We start from the raw sequence: 12117 nt of genomic DNA, 5'->3' as shown, positions 1-12117 counted from the left end.
TTGGCACCTTACTGGAATTAGCCATTGATATTCTATTATAATCGGCGTTGGTGCTCTGTCCACACAGCACATTTCCTCGTTGAAGGTGTCCAAAAGACGCACTGTATATAGCTATACGAGAGTATGGATTGCACATCAGAGGCATTGTATCGTTCTCACAGGCTACCTTGCTCCGAAACTCATCTTCACACAAGGTGCAGCGTAAGTAAAGTAAATAGATAACATATAATATATATAATGTAATATATGTATAATATATGTTTAAGCTTTATGTGTTTAAAATAAAATGTATGGGTAAAATTCTTCGACATAAATGTATGAAATTAAAATTTTTAAAAATTATATGAACCCTATAAAAGTTATAATATCTTAGAATAAAATGTATATAAATCCTCTAAAAAGTTTCCAATTTAAAAAGAGTTGTTTTGAAGATACAAATTACCATTAAAATATTTTGTTATAAAAATATTTTCATAAAACTTTTATTTTTTCTGTCTGCGGCAATATTTTTTTTTCCTAAGTTCTATTTGTTATAGACTCTGACATCAGCTGATTATTTCAAGGCTCTGGAGAAGGATTATAAGTACAGGAAAGTAGTCAGATGAGAGGTCAGGCAGGGATATGGCGGTTATTTGATGTGGAATGTTTTTGGTGACACAAAATTCGATTAGGTTAAGCAGTTGTCTGGGGTCTGCAGGCCAGTAGATTGGGCTATCCGGAGAGACCACATTTTTGTTTGTTTGCTTGTTTACCACATTTTTTCTGCTTTGTATGAGTGTTTACATTTAGAAGTCACGAGTCGCGACCTCCAGTTCGTATGTTTCCCGCGGTAATCTCCAGCTGCTAAAATTCGGCCCCCGAGAGAGTTGAATCCATGAATTTTTTTAGTTGTAGTTTTTAAACCCTTGCAGAGGGTCTTATTGTGGTGTATGCACACATGGGTTCTTATTACACCACATATATATTGAAAGGGCAACACTTTGTACATAAATATGTACTCAGCAACAGCGTGCCAAATGCCCATACACATTTCAAGTGCATACGTAATATGATATGCAATTGCATTCACCGTTTAGAACCGAGTCAGCATGGTTTCCAAGCTGACCACATATATACATATGTGCATGCATAACTCTCTGCCCGTTTCTACATACTGTAACTTCACTTATATATAAAATATATAAATCGGCCGACACCTAGAAAGCCTTAGTGTAACCACAATTCATTCAAATAAAGACACTGAACTGGATAAGACACATCCTTTTCAATTCTACATGGCGACCGTGACTTCGGTTCGAAAGAACCTGAAGAAAAAGTCAAACAATCAATCAATCAATTAAACAATCGCATAATCAAACAACAAAATCAATGAACAACAATAACAGCAGCAGCAAGCACAATAGTAGTCCAACAAGAAAACCTGTCCTGTGCAGGATGACCGATAAGATGATGTTCCAGCAAAAACAGCAGCAACAGCCAAACCAAAATGCGAGGAAAACGGAGAATAGAAATGACTGAGTGAGTTGAGTGCAAGCAATGGTTTTAAAAATAAGGTGAACAAAAGAATAGCACACATTAAGTGGCTGTTATTCACTAAAACACCGCCTCCCGCGTGGTCGACTGCACAAAAGTTGCAGGCCGAGCTTGATTTACAAAAAAAAAAACAAGCCTCACAGAGAGACGCCCAATTGCTGCAACTCCAAGATACCAGCGCTGGTAAAGACGAGCCCAGCCGACTGCCCCGGACCACTCTACTCTGCGGCATGCAATTGCGCATGCCTGAAGCCCAAGACCAGTGCAAAGACCGGCCCCGGCCCCGCCTGAGCCAATAGGCCCCGGACATCTGCAAACCGCCACTTTCGCCTACGAAGGAGCGTCAGTGAAGCCATCCGACGACGACCAGCTGACGCAGAAGATACGTGTCATCAAAGTTTGAAAACCGGAGCATGCCTATACTATGTTTATATTTATATTTTTTAATATAATACAAATAATATAATTTAAGACAAAAATTTTGTAAAAGCGTGCGGAACCATTTCCGCTCGTTTAGAAGTATAGCCCGTAAAGCTGAAACAAAAAATTTATAAGAAATAATAGATGAGAAGTAATTCGATAAGTAAATTCAGTGAGGAAATAGTTGATAATTATACCTATAATTATAATTTTACAAAAAAAACAAAGGCTATAGTTGACGTGAAGACTGTGGATTCTACTGCTAACGTAATAAATAAAGTTGAGCCAAATAACATTAATTTAGAATTTGTAAATATTATGCTATTAATAACACAGGCCAACAGTAAAAAATCTCCACGCATAATTTCACCTGCTCCATAACCTTTAACCTCCATAACCAAAGTCCAGAACAAACATAGGTTCTATCACCCACAGTTTCCGCGGTACACCTAAGAGAAGAAATCGATCAAATTTTACCATATATTGAATTATGTAGGCCGTGTAATGGCGATGACCATCATTGTTTCTAGTAAATATCATTTTTGAAATGTATGTGTACCATTTAAAATTAAAAAATGGTATCTAGCAGTTACCATATCTTTGGAATACTCTTCTAAAGTTGAAATCTCAGATTTTCTACATTAATTTTTGGTCTTCTATGATTTTTCCCCAAACATTTTTCTATGGAAGATTTTTATTTTCTTATTGAAATCTGTAGATCATACCATGTTTTCATTTTGGATTTAAGGAAAAACTCGAAATAATTTTATTGCATTTATTATAGGTGGTTAAACAATATTTTCTTCAATTAAATTGGAGTTTTTAATCTCATATTTTCAAAAAGTCATGGCTATCTACAACTTCTGTAAAGCTTTACTAAACAAGCTGAACCTGAAATAGATACGTTTTGAACAAAGAAACAGTTTTAGATATTAGAAATTATGCGTGAGGAAAACAAAAGTTGGAAATTGTCGGCCTGTGTAATTGTTGTCATAATGTGTGCCAATTGCTTTTATAAACTATACAAACTTTATAATAAATGTTTGAAAAAACAAGAAAGGAAAGCTAACTTCGGGCGGAGCCGAAGTTTATATACCCTTGCAGCCACGCATCTTGTATAATAAGATATATAGCGGATCGTATATAGTTGGCCGATCCTTATGAAATTTGGCAAATCGAATTATTTTGCCAAAAGAGGAATCCATTGAAACTCCCATCCTTTTAACTTGAAAAACAACGAAGTTATGGCATTTCCGATCAATCAGTTATATGGCAGCTATAGGATATAGTCGGCCGATCCTTATGAAATTCGACAAATCAGATTGTTTTTCCTAAAATAGAATCTGTACCAAATCCCATCTTTCTAACTTAAAAAACATCAAAGTTATGCCAATTTCGATCGTTCTATTACAGCTATAAGGTATAGTCGGCCGATCCTTATGAAATTTTGTACATAAGATATTTTGGTCAAATATAACATGTGTGGAAAGTCCCACCCCTCTAACTTAAAAAACACCAAAGTTATTCACCAAACACCAAAGCATTTCCGATCAATCAGTTATATGGCAGCTATAGGATATAGTCGACCGATCCCGGCCGTTCCGACTTATATACTGCCTGCAAAGGAAAGAAGGATGTGTGCAAAGTTTCAACTCGATAGCTCTAAAACTGAGAGACTAGTTTGCGTAGAAACGGACAGACGGACATGCTCATATCGACTCAGGAGGTGATCCTGATCAAGAATATATATACTTTATAGGGTCGGAGATGTCTCCTTCACTGCGTTGCACAATTTTGACCAAAATTGTAATACCCTCTGCAAGGGTATAAAAACAAAGCTAAAAGGTGTCGCCAGAAACTTAGTCGGGAATGAAACAACTATATCAGAAGTCATTTCCGGACTAAAGGTAAATGTCAAAGGTGAAACTGTTGAAGTATTATCAGCTAAACTGATGAATCTACAACAACGCAACAAAACTGCTAACCAATATACATCAGAGGTTGAGCAAATGACAAAAGCTTTAGAAAGTGCGTACATAACGGACGGCCTACCACTTGCGTTAGCCAGAAGTTATTCTACACAGTCTGCAGTTAAGGCAATGGCAAAGCAATTGATAAGGTAAAACTTATCATGCAAGCTGGCACCTTCAACACCATGAATGATGCCATATCCAAATTCGTAAACAGTTGCACGGAAGCCACTGGACAACTTAATACTGTCCTTTATTTTAAAAATTATTCACAGCGTGGTGGAAACTGCGGACGTGGAAATTTCAGAGGAAACTCTCGTGGTGGTTATAATAATTACAACAACTACAACAGTTCCAATCATAATAATAATGGGCAAGGCAAATATAGAGGAAAATCAAGAGGCCGTGGCAACTCGAATCGAGGCCACAATAACAGTAACACAATTAATAACGTGAGAATTGCCCAGAATAATTCGTAAAACTCTCAGCCTTCAGATGTTCAGGAGTAGGCAGTTATGCGGTTCATACAATCAATCTTTGCTTAAATATATTTGTAGACTTTTATAATGTAAAGACGAATAAAAAGCTTGTATTTTTAATAGATACTGGTGCAGACATATCTCTTTTAAAGGAAAATTCTGATATGTTTCATGATATCAAAATTAATAAGAAAATCAATATCCAAGGCATAGGCCAAGAAATAACACAGTCAAACGGATTTATTTCAATAGAGATACAGACAGGTAAATACATAATTCCACACGATTTTCATTTAGTAAATTTGCACTTCGCAATACCTTGTGATGGAATAATAGGCATTGACTTCATTAAGAAATTCAATTGCCAGTTAGATTTCAAACCAAATGAAGATTGGCTAATAATGAGACCAAATAATTTGAATTTCCCAATATGTTCCAAGTATGTTCCAATAACACACAGTTCTGGTAATAATTCCATTGTTCTACCAGCAAGATCCCAAGTTGTCCGAAAGATTCATCTATCATCAGATGAAGAGAGTATATTAATATCTAAACAGGAAATTCAACATGGCATTTATGCTGCGAACACGGTCGCAACAACCAAAAATGCATTTGTCCGATTATTGAATACAACCAGTAATGATAAAATAGTAAATATTCACAGTTTAAAATATGAACCACTTTCGAACTATGACATAGTTCACAAAAATCCAGAAAATAGAGAAAAAACTGTCTTATCTCAATTAGCTAAAAATTTCCCGCCACAATTCAAAAACGAACTGACTAATTTATGCACCCATTTTAGTGATGTATTCGGACTCGAAACCGAATCAATCACAACCAACAATTTCTACAAGCAAAAGCTAAGATTAAAGGATGATAAACCAGTTTACATAAAGATTTATAGAAGTCCACATAGTCAGAAGGATGAAATTAATATACAGGTACAAAACTTAATAGACAATAAAATAGTAGAACCGTCAGTATCAGCCTATAACAGCCCACTGTTATTAGTTCCGAAGAAATCACTTCCCGGATCTGATAAGAAAAAATGGCGATTAGTAATTGACTATCGTCAAATTAATAAAGAACTGTTATCGGATAAATTCCCGCTACCTAGAATTGATGATATTTTGGAAGGACTTAATGTCTGGCTTTCATCAAATCGAACTTGAAAAAGGTTCCAGGGATATAACGTCATTTTCAACGAGCAATGGCTCGAATCGCTTTACACGATTGCCTTTCGGTTTAAAAATAGCGCCTAATTCATTTCAGAGGATGATGACTATTGCATTCTTTGGATTAGACCCTTCACAAGCATTCCTTTATGGATGACTTAATAGTTATAGGTTGTTCCGAAAAACCTATGCTTAAAAACTTATCTGATGTTTTTGAGAAATGTAGGGAATACAACCTTAAGGTACATCTTGAAAAATGCTCATTTTTTATGTATGAAGTCACCTTTCTGGGACATAAATGCACTGATAAAGGAATCTTGCCAGACGACAAAAAATACGACGTCATTAAAAATTACCCAGTCCCTCATGATGCGGACAGCGCTAGAAGATTTGTTGCATTTTTCAATTATTGTAGACGTTTTATCAAAAATTTTGCCAACTATGCTTGTCACATAACAAGATTATGTAAAAAAGATGTTAAATTCGAATGGACAACTGATTGCCAGAATGCCTTCGATCATCTCAAATCGGCACTTGTAAATCCGAATTTATTACAATACCCAGATTTCAGCAAAGAATTTTGCATAATAACGGATGCAAGTAAGCAAGCGTGTGGAGCGGTTTTAACTCAAAACAAAAATGGACTCCAACTTCCAGTTGCTTATGCATCAAGATCGTTTACTAAGGGTGAAAGTAATAAAAGTACAACAGAACAAGAATTGACAGCAATTCATTGGGCAATAACTTATTTCAGACCATATGTTTATGGTAGACACTTCACTGTCAAGACTGATCATAGACCTTTAATTTACCTGTTTTCAATGATTAATCCAAGCTCTAATCAAGCTCTTGAACTGGAAGAATATAATTTCACTGTGGAATATCTGAAGGGAAAAGACAACTATGTTGCTGATGCGTTATCAAGAATAACCAAAATATAACCAAAAATATCAATAAAGTCACTACAAGATATCAGAGAAGACAGAAAATCCGCGCGGAAAATAAAGAAAAAGAATTGCGTACGCAATCCTTAGATTCAGCTTCTAAGCCCAACGTATATGAAGTCATTAACAATGACGAAGTACGTAAAGTAGGGACATTGCATGTAAAAGATTTGTTATGTTTATTTAAACATAGCAGAAAAATTACCGCAAGATTCGATGTTAGCGATTTATATACCAATGGAATTCTAGACTTAGGTCAATTTTTCCAAAGGCTTGAACTGCAAGCCGGTATAAATAAAATCAGCCAACTCAAGTGGCACCGTGGGAAAATATCTTCGAATATACTTCAATAGATAATTTCAAATTTATGGGCAATAAAATATTGAAAACATTAAGAGTAGCGCTACTCAACCCGGTGACCATTATGTAACGAACAACATAGAGCTGGTGTTCTTTGCAAGCTAATAACACGGCACGCATTAAATTCCGGCTCTAGCTCGTCAGCGAATTGAGTGGTGTTCTTCAGCGGTTATAGCCTACAGGTGCTCATAGTTATCTGGGATAAATCAGCTTTATTTGCGGGCAAAAACGAGCCAATTTCGGCCGGACAAAAGATAGCTTAACAAACGGACGGACAAGAACTAGGATAGTACTCTCACTTTGCGCACCCCGAGATGTAAAAGGGGTGTCTTCAGCCCACCCTACCATGGCCAGTGCGTTTTCCCAACGATCCTGCAACAGGCCCCTTTGAGTTTATGACCCTACGACGGCTCTGTGATCGGCATGGAGTTACAATAGGGTTTTCTACTCTTTCATTATAATGGCGTATTTATTAAACATAAAGATTATATAAAAAAAACCTCTTGACGAGGTAAAGTACCGGTGACGAACCTGCATGCGAAACCCAAAATATCTGATATCAATTTTAGTGACGAAAATATGCTATATAGGTGTACAAAATTGCATATAAAAAATATTCTTGTTCGGCACGTGACTGTTTTTTTTTTGTTTTTCTTGCACGTGCCGAACAAGAATATTTTTTATATGCAATTTTGTACACCTAAATAGCATATTTTCGTCACTAAAATTGATGATAGCGTAGTTGTGTCCGCTAGGTGGCGCCACGCATCTTATATTATTAGATATAAGCGGATTGTATATAGTCGGCCGATCCTTATGAAATTTGGCATATCGAATTATTTTGCCCAAAAAGTAATTTGTACCAAGTCCTTACTTAAAAACCAAGTTCTAACTTAAAAAACACCAAAGTTATGCCAATTCCGATCGTTCTATGACAGCTATAGGATATAGTCGGCCGATCCTTATGAAATTTTGTACATAAGATATTTTGGTCAAACATAACATGTGTGGAAAGTCCCAACCCTCTAACTTTGGTACCTCAACCGACCCGTCCGACATTTCTTTCAGAAGTTATTCAAGAAATTAGATTTTTACAGCTTTTTCAAAAAGTTGTAGAACAATAATTGCTCATATCATATGAGTCATATGACATTAACAAAAATCTCCAATTTTATTCAGTATTGCAAAGAAAAAAATATAGACAAACAGACCCACTGGCTTCATTTTGAAAAAACTGTAAAAATCGAAAACTTCTGAAAGAAATGTCGGACCGGGTCGGTTGAAGTACCAATCTTCTGCGTCTTCTCATTAAGACATGAGACACTGAAACACAAAGTAGAATTACATCAAAAGTTGCCATCAAGCAACAAAGTTCGAGGTTAGCCGAGTGGAGAGCGTCGTGGTTCCTAATACGGAGGGCCTGGGTTCGAGTCCAAGTTGAGTCAATGTTTTTACGTTTTACTTTTTAAGCCCTTTTTTATTTGGATTTTATTTTTAAATATATAAACTAAAATCTGAAAAGATATACTCCATTTTTTTTAGGGTATTGACCAAATATATGCAGACTCCAAAAAGCAAAGTTGCCAATCAAATACACACACATGTAAAAGTAAATGCAAGCTTCACAGGAGGCTGTACAAAATGGGTAGCTGCACTTACAGGACTATATCTTAAGTTAACGGATTTTGCCAGATATGAGCGATATATCAAAAGTTGCGTCATCTCAAAAGCTATCTCCACGTGCAATATAAAAAGGATCGACCAAATTTTGAAAAATAATTTTTTTCCTTAAAAAAAAAGTTTATTTTTAGTGTATTTTTTTTTGTGTACTATATAAACGTTTGGTCTCAAAAAAAGTGAAATTGATATTTAGAAAACCATTTCAACGGTGTAAGGCTCTTTTTAATATCTTTCTTTATTATAAAGTTATGAATTTTTTCATTAACAAAGTTTTTTTAATTTTTTGACGTAAGCTCAAGGTATTTCAAAAAGTTGTAGAACAATAGTTGCTCATATGATAGTAACAAACATTTTCCAATTTTTTCAGGATTTTGAAGATAAAAATAGTGCAAACAGACAAACCGACAAACCGACAACTGGCTTCATTTTGAAGAAGAAGAAAAAATCGAATTTTTCGAATAACTTCTGAATGAAATGTCGGATCGGGTCGATTGAGGTACCAATCGACGCGTATTTAGCGCATTTAGAATGCGAATATATAAATATATTCTATCTGGGGACTAAAATGTGTCCACCAGCCCCTCTTTAGTGATAAAAAATTTTTTTACTTTTACCCTAATTTCTCCCAAACCAAATAACTTTTGGAATATGTTTCGACAAAAATTATCTAATTGAAACAATACCTTTCGATTGGTATATAATTCATTTAGATCGGTTGCCTACAGAAAATTTTTAATTCTTCGGCTATATATAGAGTTTCCTCGCGCACGCCTAGGCATGCAGGTCGTCACCTCGTGGACTTCCGTCCACAGTGATGTACATCTCGTTTTGTTTACTTTTGTTTTCTTGAGTTAAAGCCTAAAAGATTACTTCATTTCTTATTAACTACTGTTTTACAAACTTCTATTACTTAGAACCAATGATAATAATTTGTATTTGCATTTAGGAAGGATTTCTTAACGTATTATTTATATATTTATATTTTACTAAGTGTAAAATTTATTATTAAATGCAAATATTTTAAATCAAACGTATGTGATGCAATTTCTTATTCATTATATTAAAATATTTTCTTTTTATTTTTAATTTTATCTTCTCTTTTTTTTTTCTTTAATAGTGCCTAACAAGTTAACTTTATTTTCAACGTTTTACTTTCATTTCATTTGATTTCAAATTTCGGTTCTGAATCGAGATGACATGCATATGCAGACGAAAAAGGTAAATATTGGGTAGACTTTGCTCACCTGATATACTCCACCGTTGAAAGCGCTTCCAAATATCGGAGGTGTCGTAAGAAGTCTGTAAATAAATGCAAGTCCAAAGCGACTCGCGAAGACTAAAATCTTTCAGCACACACACCCACATCGAGACTTAACCGAATTTGTCTTATCGGCGTTTTTATTCAATTTCGCCCTCTTCTAATTCAACTTCTTACTCGTTTCTAATCATCATCTTTTCTAATTTACATCCCACCCGTTTTTGATCTACTCCTTTTTTTTTTTCTTTTATTTTAAATTTGTATATTTTTACACAATTTTAGCTTGTGGTTTTAATCTTATTTTTTTAACCGATTTTAACTTTGTACCGATTTTAAATTTGCTAAACTAGGTTTTTAGATTATACTTTATATTCAGATTAACTAAAGACTTCATGTGGTTTTGATGACACTTGGCATGGACGACACCTTTGCCATCATCGCGACGTTCCCTAATTTTGGGTATTTGTTTAGGAGCTAAACGCACGGAGTTCTTAGCTTTCTATCAGCAACGCGCAGACTAAACCAGACACGAGCTTTCGTCTGCTCTTTTTCTTGTGTCTGACGATCACCCTACGAAAACAACACCGCAAACCAATTGATGCTGATATGGGCTGGGCTGGGATGATGGGCTGGGCGTTGATAATGTTGACTGGCTGAGTTCTGGTTCTGGCCGGTATGGGGAATTTAGCTGCCCTCTCGGGGCAGGAATTAGCGTTCCTATGCTCGCCTCCTTCGGCTCCAAAGCTGGGGGTACTCGGCGATAGCTTCAACCAAAAATTTGTGGATGGATCTGGAACTGACGTACATACGTGCCGGTCCAGAGTTTGATTCCAAAAGAAAGCACCAGATTCTCGATCTCAGTTTCTACAAGATGGCTTACTGCCAGGGCTAGACTTCTGCTACTCCTAAAACGCTAAAGCAAATGCAGTCCTGCCTAATCCCTACGTCTAATGTTGCCAATTTACCACCCGTACCGCCCGCTAGGTGGCACTAGTAAGCACAGGGTCCGCGGTTTTAAACCCCACTACAACACCCCCCCGCTAACATCAGACTTGGGGTAAACCGAACAAGGCTGATCCCGCCAGGACTATTGCCGCAGATCCTTTGCATGGTAGCGTCCAACCAGCTTACCTTGCAGATCCTCAATATCGTAGTACGAATTTCCTAACTTCTGACGGACCCGTGCCTTTACAAAAGCAGGACCTAATTTGGCATTATATCCTGTCTGGAAACTACTTTGTTTAAAATTTCTCCGAAAAACTTCTTGCCCGATGGAGTAGGAAATCTCACCTGATCTAAGATTATAGCGATCTCTGTTAACACCATCTCGTTTTTCTGACAGCATAACTGGCTTATTATGAGTTAGCTCTAATGAGTCTGACTTAGTGAATGCTATTCCTCTGTCTTGTAATGATTGTAGCGACCTTAACAAAGCGTAGGTACCTCCAGACGTAACCATGTGTTGGGCAAACACCATATAGTAGGGCGATGTCCCGAGGGATGAGTGGGTAGCTGACCTGAGGGCGCAGCAAATGCTGTTTAGATTCACATACCAATCTTTTTGGGTAGTATCTACATATGCACGTATAGCCGTTATTATTGATCTATTCACCCGCTCTGACGCATTTGCTTGAGGGGCATGAATGGCTGTGAGCTTATGGGTAATTCGGTGTTCCCTCAGCAACTTTTGAAACAATTTAGCCCTAAATTGTGTGCCGTTATCCGAAAAAATTAACTCTGGCACTCCGAACAAGTGGAACAATTCTTCCTTCATGTATTTCACTACGACAGTCGACTCCATTTTCTTTATGGCTTTTAAAAAAACAAATTTTGAAAAGTGATCTAGAACTATGAAAATTGCGATGTTTCCACTACGCGACCGCGGATATGGTCCCAAAAAATCGATGTATAAACGCTGAAAGAATCGTTGCGATTCTGGAGCTTTTCCCATGGGAGGTCTTAACGGACAGTTGGGAGCTTTTGTAGCCTTGCATGCATCGAAATTACTGACATAAGCCTTAACATCGCCCGCCAAACCTGGCCAGTAATAGTAGCGGCGTACTCTTTCTAGCGTCTTATGCACGCCTCCATGAGCAGCAAGTGGGTGATCGTGTGCATTTTTCAGAACATTGCCCACCAGCTGTAATGGTACCCACAGTTTCCAGATATAGACATCATGAAGGGGCTCGCCTATTGCGTGCTCTGAGCGTCGTTAAACCAAGTTATCCACAACCTTCAAGTCGGGAAGCTTCGCACTGTTGAATGCCTGATGTCCTTTTTCGGTCATTGTGAATT

General features: G+C 36.7%; 1 protein-coding gene across 10 annotated transcripts in view; it reads right to left on the bottom strand.

Annotated features, from left to right (window-relative positions):
- LOC26514219 (protein eva-1 homolog C) overlaps positions 1 to 12117 on the bottom strand; it is a 145294-nt gene that overhangs the window by 49781 nt on the left and 83396 nt on the right. For 8 of the 10 annotated variants that reach the window (XM_044714215.1, XM_044714216.1, XM_044714220.1 and 5 more), the window contains one exon: positions 13 to 183. In XM_044714215.1, the coding sequence (XP_044570150.1) occupies positions 13 to 183 (171 nt within the window). Of the gene's footprint in view, positions 1 to 7; positions 184 to 9808; positions 10061 to 12117 lie in introns of those variants that run through there. The other 2 variants (XM_044714219.1, XM_044714221.1) reach the window with 2 other exon arrangements.

This window comes from Drosophila ananassae, chromosome 2L (assembly GCF_017639315.1).
Source record: "Drosophila ananassae strain 14024-0371.13 chromosome 2L, ASM1763931v2, whole genome shotgun sequence".
Lineage (NCBI taxonomy): Eukaryota > Metazoa > Arthropoda > Insecta > Diptera > Drosophilidae > Drosophila > Drosophila ananassae.
This window is presented reverse-complemented; position numbering and strand designations above follow the sequence as displayed.